This window comes from Schistocerca nitens, chromosome 12 (assembly GCF_023898315.1).
Source record: "Schistocerca nitens isolate TAMUIC-IGC-003100 chromosome 12, iqSchNite1.1, whole genome shotgun sequence".
Taxonomy (NCBI): Eukaryota; Metazoa; Arthropoda; class Insecta; order Orthoptera; family Acrididae; genus Schistocerca; species Schistocerca nitens.
In genome coordinates this window covers 69,896,961-69,910,373 of record NC_064625.1, presented here as the reverse complement: position 1 = coordinate 69,910,373, position 13,413 = coordinate 69,896,961, and the positions used below count along the sequence as shown (strand labels likewise).

Sequence of the window (13,413 nt, the reverse complement as noted above, 5' to 3'; positions counted from 1 at the left end):
GTCATGAAGCAACATAACGATTCAATTGAGAATTTCGCATCTCTTGTTTTGAATAGTATGATGGAGTTCTCTCGGTGTTTTGCAGTATCATATCACTTTCATGGTTTCAGCTCTGAGAAGGAACTCAACAAGCAGAATGCCTTGTTGGTCCTAGAATCCATTCCACCTGATTTTTAGCACTGACAACTTCATTCTGATTTTTTTTTTTTTTTTTTTTGGGCTGGGGAGGGGGGGGGGCAGTAGGAGGAGTATTGTCGGATTGTGAGTTCCTTCATTCCATATATTGTTTTTATTTTGGAGTGTCATGAAAAACCCAAATTTCATCACCAGTCACAATTCTATTTAAGAATTCATCTTCCTCATCACTGTATTCAGTGCTGAAATGTCAAAACCCTGCCAAGGCACATAATTTTGTAGGCATTTTTGGAACACAATTCACAAACATCTAAGAAATTTATGACTGAGTCATGCAAAACAGTTTCTGAAATACATTCTTATTATGAACCATCAATTTTCATGAATTTTCTAATTCATTTTCTCACCCATACCATGAGTGACAACAGAAGGCTGTCCAATACATGCTTCACCATGAAAGTTCAACAAACAGTCTCATCCACTTTCTCACCATAAATATTTACAAGTTGATGAATTTCAGCCGGCTTAATGTTCTGTGTGGAGAAACACAACATAACAGAGTGCACTTCACAGTCACTGGGCTCAGAGGTTGTCTTAAACAGTTTCAATGATCACTAACAAATATCAATACAACAAAATTCAGCTCCAGTGTCAAATGTGGAAATACAATGAACCAGAGAAATGTGTGAACCTACAACACTAGTGCTGCAGTGGCAGTAGAATGATTTGGTACTTACTTTCAGGATGCTCCTCATACGTTGAACTTCAATGGAAGTGCCAGTCACCTTTTAATGTAAAATTTTGCTTATGATGGAAACTATGTTTAAACAGTGTGTGTGGGTGGTGAGGAGGGTTACTTAACAGTTGAACTATCTTTGTTTTGTTTATCTGTCTCTAGTCATGACAGGTAATGTGATTCAAGGACAAAGGTACTTTCTGACTTACCTTAGTCAAGGTCCAACTCTTCTGTCCTGTACAGCTACTTGCCTTTATCCTGAGGTTGTTACTCTCAGGCCTTCTTGGGCTTAAAGCTGGTTCATTAGAAATGAAGCTGCTCCTAAAAAATTGTATACATTGTGTAAAAGAAACTACATTTACAAAGAATTTGTGGGGTCAGAGGAGGTAGAGATACACTTCATTACATGTCACTGGTGTGCACCATGTTCCTGATATGGATCCGTTAAAGTTTTGATGTTAGTAATGCTCGAGATATGGTGTGACTATTGGTTTAGGGGCATTTCTGAAAATATCGCCTGTCTACATTATGGCACAACTGGAATATGCTTGCTCAAAACAACCGAGTGTGAATAATGACAGTGCATTCAACTGAACTGGTAACCAGTGCTTCATACACCAACATCGTCTCCCCCTATAAAAAAGAAATTTAGAGGCAGTCACACAAAAAAAGCTTTTTCTCTCCTAAACACTCGCAAATTGTGTGTATGTAGGTTTTTGTTTTTGTTTTAATACGCCCTGTATATGAAAAGAGCTGTTACCATTACCTACACTGCTTACATGGTGTTAATTTGCACACAGATTTCTGGTTGTTCCACTGGAAAGCTTACCAAGACATTTACAGCATAAAGCTGATACTGGCTTGTAACTTAAAAATGTACACAGCTCAAAGGTAGTACAACTGCAACTCTGTAGAATTACCATGTCTTTCATGCAGTACAACATTTTTAACCGTGCAATTATAATATTCATGTAACTGATATTATTTAATGATGAGGCTTCTGGGATAAGCTATGAAGTAATTACTCCATGCTGTACAGAAAAACAAAGCAGTCTGAACAGCCTCACCGTTTATATTGGTAATAGGTAATGGGAACAAAGGAACCAACAAAATTAAGAAGAACATTAAAAAAAATGCTAAATTCATGCATCTTTTACAGAAAAGAACTGTACATTTCAACCATAAATGTTTCGTAGGCACGTTACAACATTAACAAACACTACATTATATAAATTTTCTCTCAAAATGTATTTAGTAACAATGCACTACACTTGTTACAAGAAACATTGTGTCCTGTCTTATTCAGTGGTCTTTGTTTTACTTCTTTAATTATTTGGCACTTCAGTTCCATGGAACACTATTTAATGTGCAGCTATATACTTGATTATTTTTATTACTTAAAGGTTCATTTTATCATCAACTTACAGAAACAGGTTAAGAAAAACTGATGTATGTTGATGGTCACTTGGTGGTTGTCTATTATCTACCTGCAGTCTGTCACTGCTACGTAGTGTTGAAACCATAGGCTAGGTCAAAGACTCACTGGACGAAAAATTGTTAGACCTACCTACCTACATACATACATACATACACGGGTGAAAAGCAGTTCTGCTGGTCTCAAAAAAACTTTATTATGCGCTTCTGTTCCAAATGACAACTTCAATGAAACTTCATATCTACAATAATTTCACCAATAAGGTGGGCTACAAATAGGTTGTAATATTCTGATCTGAGTAGCTCTTCAGCAAGTAGAGCTACATAATATGTGCTACTGTTTTTATATGAACACTAACACTAGTCACGTTTACAATAGAAACAATAATTAGGTCCAATACATTTAAAATTGTATGCCTACAGCAAGCAACAGTGCAACCGCAATGTACTGCTTGTTGAAAATGAAAATTCATCAAAATGCTTGTACACACTGTAAGGTATTTCATTCATTCTCTCTTGCTGCAACAATGCTAAAACTCATAGCCAAAGGCAATTTTACATTGTTGTGGGGAACTAGAATAGCTAATAAATATAACTAAATAATATCTGTATTCATTTGAGTTTTACTGAGATCCAGATTATGTTGTCACAGTGGATACAATAACTCTTGTCCCCATGTTCTCACATTAACTGATTATAGTTTTCAATTTTGGCCAATTGATAAAGTCCGTCTTGTAACTCCTTCATGTTCATTGTTATTGGCTATAACTTGATAAGAGCTAATAATCTTTGATGACAAAACAAAACTCAAAGGTTACAAACTCTGTTAGTAAACAAGTCAATGCATTCTGTGCCAGCACTTAAACATTAAAACAAAACCTCTAAAATTTTGTTTACATTCATTTTGTTCTAAGGCTTGTGTGTAGTACAAATAACCAATAGTGCATCTGTAGGCCTTATCAGTTTCAACATAAATGTTACAGTTTTAAAGTATTCAAAGCATTTGCCTCCATTTGATCCCATAGATTGCCACTTTACTGATGTGGCATTTAATAAATTAAAAAGAGCATCTCTCTTGAAATATTTACAAATTGAATACTGTTGAACAACACGTATGTACATTTCAACACAGTAATACAATTGAAAATATTGACAGATGCTCCTAAAATTTCTGTTGCAACCTGAATACTGAAACATGTTCTAGGAACTACCTTAAAATGTTAAAATTCTAGAAGAGGCTCTACACTGGAAGACACTATTTCATTTTTATATTATTGCAGAAGGGCAGAAGCAAGATAAGGTACTTTCAGGGAACGACCACCAAATACAAGTAATGACCAATATCTTGCAGGTTCCAGTACTGACCATGGTCTTATTGTCATCCACTTAGAAACATTCACACAATGTTAAGCATTTCCACTACAATGGTTGTGCCAAGTATGCTCCTAAACCCTGTTGTTCTCATTTACTTTTATGTGGTTTATATTGTTCATTGATAAACAATGGCATCCTAGCAGACACTGTAGAAATAAACTTGTTTGGACCAAGTACAGTATAACAGATGTTAACTGTCACAACAATAGAAGGTAAGTTGGGTTGCTCCACACCAAAATTAGAAAAATTTTTACTGCCAACACCAGTTGTTCTGCTCCAAAATCAAACTAAATTGTCAGGTCTTCTGCAAGTTTCTTTATGTTGGGAGCATAGGTTTTACTGAATTTTATGAAGCAGTGCTCAATAGACAAGTTTTCTAGAACTTGCGATTTAGTAGAAAGCAAAGAAGAAACTAAAAGTCAATGAAATGAGACTTTTATTTTACGTCACACCAGGAATCCTCAATACACATTTATGAAAGAAATTAGGATTACAACTTATAAAAACTTGAGCTGTTATCCAAAGCCACTATAAGAAAATGTTGTTTGAGTAGTGACAAGTTAGCAAGAACCAATACCTCATTTCTGCTTCAGAAGAAGGTATCTAATAAGAAGCCAAATTTCATACACTCATTTATTACATGGGAAAGTGTGGCTCCTACCAGCTGCCTTATATATTTGCACTGTCCACTGGTTGTTTTCAAAGAGGAAACACAAGTCAGGGAGCAATTTTCCATAAGAGGTGAAATTAAAGAGGCACAACATGTTCGGAGGGGGGGGGGGGGGAGGCTGGAGAAATGTATGTTACAAGGTTATGGCACGCCCAATGTATAATGTTTCTATTTTGATGTAGAGTTCACATAAAAGACAGGCTGGGTAGTGAATATAAATAACATGCAATTCAGTATGTATTTCAACTTTGAATACTGTGTGCACATTTGGGAGGTTGTGTGAATTAAATAATTGTTAGATGGGGAACTAACCAGCAACTGCTTTACTGAGCCATGTAAATAATAATCACTGCAGCACTGAGCCAGTGGCTTTACATGTGCAGAAGAAATTAGATTAAAGTTTTTTTTAGTATGAATATTGTTACAGGCATGTAAGCAATATGTGTTTAGCTGGAAATTATATATTTCTACTTGAGAAGACAACATATTGTTACAGAATGAAAGTATCTTGAAGGTTTATGGAAATATAATATATAATTTGCTCTCTCTCATGTTATTACACATGGTAAGTATGTACGCTACACTTTAATAGTTACTTCTTTTTGTGTCCATCAGGTAACCTGGAACTAGTGTCAGGATAGTTCCTTCACAATGGCAACAAAGTTTCCTTTTTATATGCTGAGCAATATTTTTAAATATGGTGATGTGAAGAAATCTTTGTTCTCATGACAATATCTTCAGATTTGAGTAAAACCTCAAGCTTTCAACATTTACCATAATCAACTTCATGTCAACTGTGAGAGAAGGAAGGCTGTCAATCTTAGATGTTTTGGTAAAATGAAAATCAGATGGGCCAAGGTGTGTACCACAAGCCACCACACTCTCGTGTATGTCTCAGGGTGCAGGGTTTCAGACCATCCAGTTCAGAAGGTAGGTGTTTCAAATACAATGATAGAAAGAGCTGCAATTGCTTGTGATGAGAAACTACTTGGATTCCAAAACTAAGGACCAAGTGATATAAAGCTGGGACATCGAGAAATGATACTGAACAGTCTGGATAAACTACTTATGGTGCTCCTTCCTCTGCATGGTTCTCCAAATAGCAAAATAGGCATTGTCCTAGGGCCCAAAATGATGACCATGTTTCACCCAAGCCAGTTGTCATTGGTTACAAAACTACCAGAAGTGTCTACAACCATCTCAAACCTTAGAGGAATTCTTGCCTCAGTGAGTAAAAAGTTCAAATGACTGCATTTGGAATTAATTATCTTTAAAGACACATTCTGCTCACTAACTAGGAGTTTTTGTTAGGTCAATACACGCCTAAGATGTCATTTTTCATGAGCAACACTGTATTGATCACTAACTGTGTGAACAAAGAACAGCTCTCAAGCATACTAAACACCAATGACCAACTGCCTACTGGAATAATGAAGGTTTCTTTATGGACCGCATTTTTATCACTTGGGAGAAGCAATCACTACTTTATAGTGGGCTGTAATGATTTCAAGTGTAATATCTCACTTCACCTTGTACAATTTATAACGTTGGCATTCTGCCGTTATTAGCGCATTGCTTAACAAATCAAAGAAGTAAACAACAGTTAGCCAAGATATGGGAGCTCTTTTCCTTTCCGTTTTTTTATAATACCTGCCACACTGCTTGTGTCATGTTAATAGAAACTGACAATCACAGCACCCGCAATGATTCAATTTTCACTTTCACAAAAAGAAAGCCAGACTGTCTGTGGGTTTGGTGTTCAGCAGGAGGCAAAACCTTGTTAGTGGTCTGGCTGCAAGACTCAAAAGCATTCTAATCCCCCTGCTTACATCACCGGGTTTTGAGAGAACTGTCGGGAGGCGGCAGTGTTCTGCTTGGCAGGTTGCGCAGGTCCTGAAACACACAGTGTGTGGCAAAAATTACTATTGGGACAGTAATGCATTAATAAGTCACTAGAAACTGCTGTCAGGTAGAACCACTGTACTGAACAACAACCAAAAGCATTTCTATAAGTATTGCATATTAGTGCAGGTTATGGAAACTATATGGACACAAGTTCAAAATCCCTTTCGTATCTGCAGGAATTTACACTAGATTATAGCACAACAGCTGTAGGGACCAAGATTAAGTTTATTCATTGGGGATGTTTATGACTGTTTATTCAGTGTGAATATAGAAAATTGCAACACTCTCATTTCATTCTTTTCAACAGAGCAACCAAAGGAAATAGAAAACTAGCTGAAGAAATTAATAAATTTTCACCACAAAATTCAATTCACGTCACTGTAGAAATGAAACACCAGAAAACATTAACAAAACTTTATACAATGCTGAAATTACCAGGAAGCCAACAATTACTAGTGTTACCATCCATAACTTCTTGCTATCCAGATCAATATAAGAATGTTTAATCACATGCTTAAAGACCCAATGGATACAAGTGAAAGATATAAAGAAACGAAAATTGTAAAATCAGCTGCCTCCAGTAATTAATACAATCCTGCTGTAATACATTAACTAAACCAACCAATTTCTGGACAACCACCCACAAACAGGAAGACCATCTTTGTAATAAACACTGACCTTCCTTATGGAAGATTTCATACCAAATTGCCAACCTCTTCAAGTTGTATGACATAAAAATAAGCTTCTTCACAACCAACAAAATACAGAATAATATCATCCACAGTACTGAAAGCACTAAGCAAGAATATCAAATGTCAGGTATGTCCCGACTTCAGCAATCAACAAACTGGTAGAAGCACAGGGATGCACTCTGTCTTAACATCCAGAACAAATCCGACTTTGCCATAATTCTTGCCCAGTAACTCATTCTGCAAACAGTGTAGAAAAGAACAAGGCAAGAAATTTGACTTTCTTGAAGGAACTGAAATATCTTTCAACACAGATACAGCACCAGTCTACCTACTCAATGACAAATCTTGCCTTCACAATTATGAAGGCTCACTATTTAAAAAACAAACCTGCCCACTCTCAATCTCTCTTTACATCTTACCTACATTGATATCACTATAAAAAATATACCAGAAAATAAATCTTGTATGATATATCTAAGCCTTCTACTCTTGTTTTTAAAAGTAAAGTTCATGTACATATCAAGAGCTGCAAATATTGGAACTTCACTCTATTTTTGGGCATTCATGTTCAGTTTTGGTTAAAGTATTTAGCCACACATTACTTTTATTATATGCAAACAAACACAAGAAAATTGTCTCTGAGCAAAGTATGTAAGATCTTGATAACACGCATCAGTTGTACAGTGCATGCCGGATGCTGGCTTAGTAATCGATTGTGCCTCATGGGCTTGACTATTGTCTGAAGTAGCGATGGAAGGAATTAACACTGTGAATGACGCATCTTTTCTGAGCAGCCACTTTGTAGCAATTCCGGACATTCCAAGTGTATCATTGTCCATCGGAATCCCCAATGGACAGGATGCTTACGTATGTGTCACCTTTCAGGGTCATACCTAGCCATATCACTCCAACTGCATGCCTCCTACACCATTACAGAGCCTCCACCAGCTTCTACTGTCCCCTACTGACATGCAGTGTCCATGGATTCAAGAGGATGTCTCCATGCCTGTACATGTCCATCTGCACGACACAGTTTGAAACGAGACTCGTCCAACCAGGCAACGTGTTTCCAATATCAGTGTTGATGGACCCAGGTGAGGCATAAAGCTTTGAGTCGTGCAGTCATAAAGGGTACACAAGTGGACCTTCAGCTACAAAAGTTCATATCGCTGATGGTTCACACTGACACTTGTTGATGGCCCAACATTGAAATATGCAGCTATTTGCACACGATTCTTTTCAGTTGTTGGTCCTGTTTTTGCAGGATCTTTTTTCGGCTGCAACGATGTCGGAGATCTGATGTTTTACCAGATTCCTGATATTCACTGTATGCTCATACGGGAAAATAACCACTTCATTGTTACCTTGGAGATGCTTTGTCCCATTGCTCGTATGCCCACTATACCACCACATTCAAATTCACGAAAATCTTGATAAGCTGCCATTGTAGCAGCACTAACCAATCTAGCATCTGTGCCAGACACTTGTTGTCTTATATAGGCATTGCCAACTGCAGTGCCATATTCTGTATGTTTACATATCCCTGTATTTAAATATGCGTGACTGTGCCAGTTTTGTTGGCAATTCACAGTATATACATATCCTGTGAGGAGATAGTGATATATTACCAACTGCCGGCACAACCAATCCACATGCTGTGATGGAAGAGGTACATGATAGTGAATGTGTTGTGTTGTGTTGTTTGGCGGTTGATGGTATTCTGGGACCATTTTCTCCTCAGAAAAAAAGCAGTTACCTTGATATGCTCAGGCTGTCACTATGACTGGCTGACTGCCGAGACAGTCTTTTTCCATTAATATGGTGGGCTCAGGCTGTGGCAGATGTTGCGGACCAGGTGTTACTACGTATGCTGACTTGGCAGGGGTGGTCCTATTCCTTGGTGTTCTAGGCCACCAGGCATTAGAAACGTGGATTTGTTTCTATGAGCATATACCAAGGACAGAGTCTACCAGACAGCTGTCAACCACTTCTAAAATTTAATGAACAAAATCATTTCCGCCCTTGCCACCGGTGATGCAGATATAATGTGCTGAATGTGGATAGATCCTGATAACAGACTGGAAATTGTGCCCACCACCACTGGTGCACACATGTTGAAATTGATTAACCTGCATAAAAACTTTGTGATACTATGTCACATAAGGCAAACATGGTGTGAATACCTTAGGTCTAATTTGTTTGGATGCTGTAACACATCAGAACTGTTCTGTAACTTTTGAGACACTGTGTATATCCTCTGCCCATTGCACGTTAAAAACCTTATTCAAGTCACCTACTGTCCAGTTTATGTGGTATTTGCTCCACTGACAAGATGTACATTTTTATGCCTCGGTAGTCTTCTGCAAGGGACCCATTGCATGCAACTTGCCATCACAATATTTTGCTGAAAACTAGTACACATGGGTCTGCAGCGATTCCTGGTGTGTTTGAGACTGACTGTCAATGGCAACTTACAACGTTCATCTCTATGACTAACTACGAGTTAGGATCTTAATGTGGCCACTTTTATTATTATGCCACATTATGTGGTTGCAAGTGATACAACATTCCTTGTAGACAAGCTGGATAGTCTTCACTGATGCACCAACAAATTGGGCAACTTAATTCACTGGCACATCCAAAGACAATAGCTCTAATCTGTGGTTTCAATCCATTGTACTACACTGGCTCCTTATAATCGACTGGCACATACACACCTCTTCAATGATGTGGCTTATGTCAGCAGTGAAGGCTCAGATAACTGGCAGGTATCAGTTCCACTCCATCTACAGCATTTCAAAGGGGCCTGTGTGCTCTTTTAAGATGGTGAACTTATAAGGCTGTTTACACAATTTTTTAAGTACACTCTAAGGAAAGAAGAAAGTTGCACCACACAGGAATTATCCAAAGGGTTGAAATGAGTAAATGTGCTGTTCATGTGCAGAGAAACAAATGATTACAATTTCAGAACACTTGGATGAGTTATTCAACAGGAAGAGCATCACAAACTGAGGGAGTCATTAATGCATTGACAACCTGTAGCCCATATGCAAGCAGTAATTCAGTTTGATATTGGTTGATACAGTTGTTGGGTGTACTCCTGGGGGATATCATGCCAAATTCTGTCTAAATTGTGGACTGGAGCACTGAAATCCCAATATGTTTGGAGGGCCCTGCCCGTAGCACTACATTCTCAATTGGGCACGGCAGGTCTCGGAAAACATAAAGACGAGCAGTAGAAGCTCTTCTCATATGCAGGTAGGCGTATCTGACTGAATTGTTAACTCAACATCGTCAGCAATGAAGGGCAATAAAACGGGGTATAGCACATTGTTGACATAGCACTGTGGATTAAAACTGAAGGGATCTTGCTACGAAACTAATGGCACCCCAGACGATTCCTCTCGATTATCGGGTCATCTCCAGGCACGTCTTTGGACTGGAATCTCAATGACGGGAGTGGATTGGACTGAGACCAATTGCCAGCAAAGACATGTCTGGAGCTGCTTTGGACAGCAGTGTGATACCAACCTGACTATTGCCTGATAACCAGGAGTGATTGACTGGGATTCCATTTGTCGTTGAATAATGACGTGGCGAGCGTCGACGGCGGGGGAGGTGTCAGGCCGCAGGCGTAGCAGAAGAGACCGGGGCGGAGACTGTTGTCGGTGGCAGTCTCCGGTCCGCACCCCAGCATTGGCTGCGCGGGGCCTCGGGAAACACCGACTGAAAACCGAGGTCAGGGTGCACGCCTGTGACCACGGGTGCAGCTTCTGGTACTGGACGCGACGGGGCGTCGGGACCCACGAAGAGAGGCAGCGTCTCCTGACGCTGCGTCGACGGCTGCTGAGTGGGCGCCGGACAAGGCGCTGCGGTGTCAGACTCCTTGGGGGTGCCCAAGGAAAGCGGCTGCAGGACAGGCTGCACAGCCACCGCTTGGGAAGGCGGCCCGGCTGAGGGGTCGACGTCCATCAGCTCCGAAGGCGGCGGCGACTGAAGAGGGACCGCAGGCGCTGGAGCGACCACCCGGGGCGCTCCCGTATGAAGCTGCGCGGGAGGCATCAACGGGACGGGCTGTCGGCGTGGTAGCGGCGACGGCTGCTGCTGCTGCCCTGGGGGCGGCAGCGAAGTCGGAAGGCGCGGCTGGAACCCGTCGCGGATCAAATCTGTGGACAAAGAACGAGCGGCAGAATCCGGGCGGCCAGCGCGGCGCAACTGGTCCTGATGCCTCCTGTGCACCCCAGTAGCACCTTGAACAGTATAAAAACCGCGACCCTGGACACTTATCACGGTACCACGTTCCCAACGATGGCGACCGTGATAAACTCTGAAAAAAACGGCGTCATTGCACTGAAAACGCGTGCGATGCTCAGAAGCGGCGGGTCGATCCGGGGGGTGCAACAACCGTAGTAGGGTGCGATGACGACGGCCGTGGAGAAGCTCCGCAGGCGAAGGGCCGTCGCGTGGCGTGGTCCGGTACGACGACAGGAACGTGATGAGGGCCTGCTGACGAGAGTGCGTAGCACGAAGGCGGTCCATATGATCCTTGAATGTGCGTACAAAACGTTCCGCTGCACCATTCGATTGAGGGTGGAACGGCGGAGTAAGAACATGGCGAATGCCATTGGCAGAACAAAAACTTTCAAATTCAGCAGAGGTAAATTGTGGACCATTGTCAGACACAAACTTCTGGAAGACCCTCAATACAAAAAATTGAAGTCAACGCCTGTATAGTTTGTGCAGACGTTGTAGACTGCATGGGCACAACAAACGGAAAATTACTAAATGCATCTATCACGATGAGCCAACGAGAATTCCAATATGGACCAGCGAAATCAATATGTACTCGCTGCCAGGGACCGGCAGGGCGTGCCCACTCAAAATAGCGTTGAGGCGGAGCAGCTTGGTGTTCGGCACACGTCGAACAATCTGTAGACATCTGCGTAATCTGCTTATCAATGCCGATCCATGTACAATGACGGCGGGCAAGCTGCTTGGTGCGGACCACTCCCCAATGACCTTGATGCAACAAGTCGAGGACCTTGGATTGGAGCACTTGGGGAACCACGACACGAAGCTGGTCATTCTCGGTGCGTAACAGCAAAACTCCGTGCGAAACAGACAACAGATGACGTTGCGGATAATAGCGACGAACCACAGGATCCGATATGTCCTTTGCCTTGGACGGCCAACCACGTTGAACAAAACGTAATAGTAAACTCAGATGAGGATCCGTAGCTGTCTCACGTGCCACCTGACGATAATCAATCGGAAAATCCCGGAGGGATTGGTGCTCATCGGCGTCAATCTGATGGCAAGAGTCGTCAGAGGAATCGAAGACATCATCCGCAGCAATCGGCAATCTAGAAAGCGCGTCAGCGTTTGCATGCTGAGCCGTAGGGCGATACAGTATCTCATACTGGTATTGTGATAACAAAAGAGCCCAACGTTGTAGTCTCTGAGCTGTCCGCTGAGGAACTGGTTTAGACGGATGAAACAGTGACGTCAGGGGCTTGTGATCTGTTACTAAATAGAATGGTCTACCATAGAGGTAGTGATGGAATTTTGTGACACCGAACACAATAGCCAACGCTTCCTTGTCCAATTGGCTATAATTACACTGAGCTTTGTTTAGCAATTTAGATGCGAACGCAATAGGACTTTCGGTGTTACCGACTCGGTGAGACAACACAGCACCGAGGCCGAAAGAAGAGGCATCACAAGCTAACACCAGAGGCTTGTTAGGGTCGTAATGGACCAGACAACGATCACTCAATAAAGCCTCTTTAAGCTGCTGGAAGGCTGATTGGCAATCAGCCGACAACACAAACGGAACATTATTACGGCGGAGACGATGCAACGGTGCAGCAATCTGTGATGCATTAGGAATAAACCTAACATAATATGTCAATTTGCCAAGAACTGCTTGCAATTCATGCAGATTGCGAGGGGCGGGCAAATCACGAATAGCTGCTAAATGTGACTGGGAGGGATGAATGCCTTGAGCATTAATAACATGTCCCAGATACTCCAACTCCGTAAGGAAAAATGAACATTTATCGATGTTGCAACGTAGGCCTGCCTGAGACAACACTGTAAACAAACACTCCAAATTACGGAAATGTTCAGCAGGCGTCCGACCGGACACAACAATATCGTCTAAATAGTGGCAACACGATGGCACATTAGCCAGAAGTTGTGACAAAAAACGCTGAAAAACAGCTGGAGCTGACGCACAACCAAAAGGCAAACGCAGAAAACGGAACAACCCCAACGACGTGTTTATGACAAAATACTGTTGTGATTGCTCGTCGAGGGGCAACTGCAAATATACTTCACGGAGATCAATTTTGGAAAAGAAACAAGCTTCCCCTAACTTATCCATCAGCTCGTCCGGTCTAGGCAAAGGAAAAGAATTAATGACAGTCTGAGGATTAACTGTCGACTTAAAATCAGCACACAAACGT

At 41.3% G+C, this 13,413-nt stretch overlaps 1 protein-coding gene across 1 annotated transcript in view; it reads right to left on the bottom strand.

Annotated features, from left to right (window-relative positions):
- Positions 1-596: 596 nt before the first annotated feature.
- The window catches only part of LOC126214915 (uncharacterized), a 100,835-nt gene continuing 88,018 nt past the window's right edge, over positions 597-13,413 (bottom strand). The window contains exons 2-5 of the mRNA XM_049941556.1: positions 10,595-11,112; positions 6,184-6,242; positions 1,081-1,192; positions 597-668 (exon numbers count right to left, since the gene is read on the bottom strand). Coding sequence (XP_049797513.1) covers positions 597-668; positions 1,081-1,192; positions 6,184-6,242; positions 10,595-11,112 — 761 coding nt within the window. The remainder of the gene's footprint in view (positions 669-1,080; positions 1,193-6,183; positions 6,243-10,594; positions 11,113-13,413) is intronic.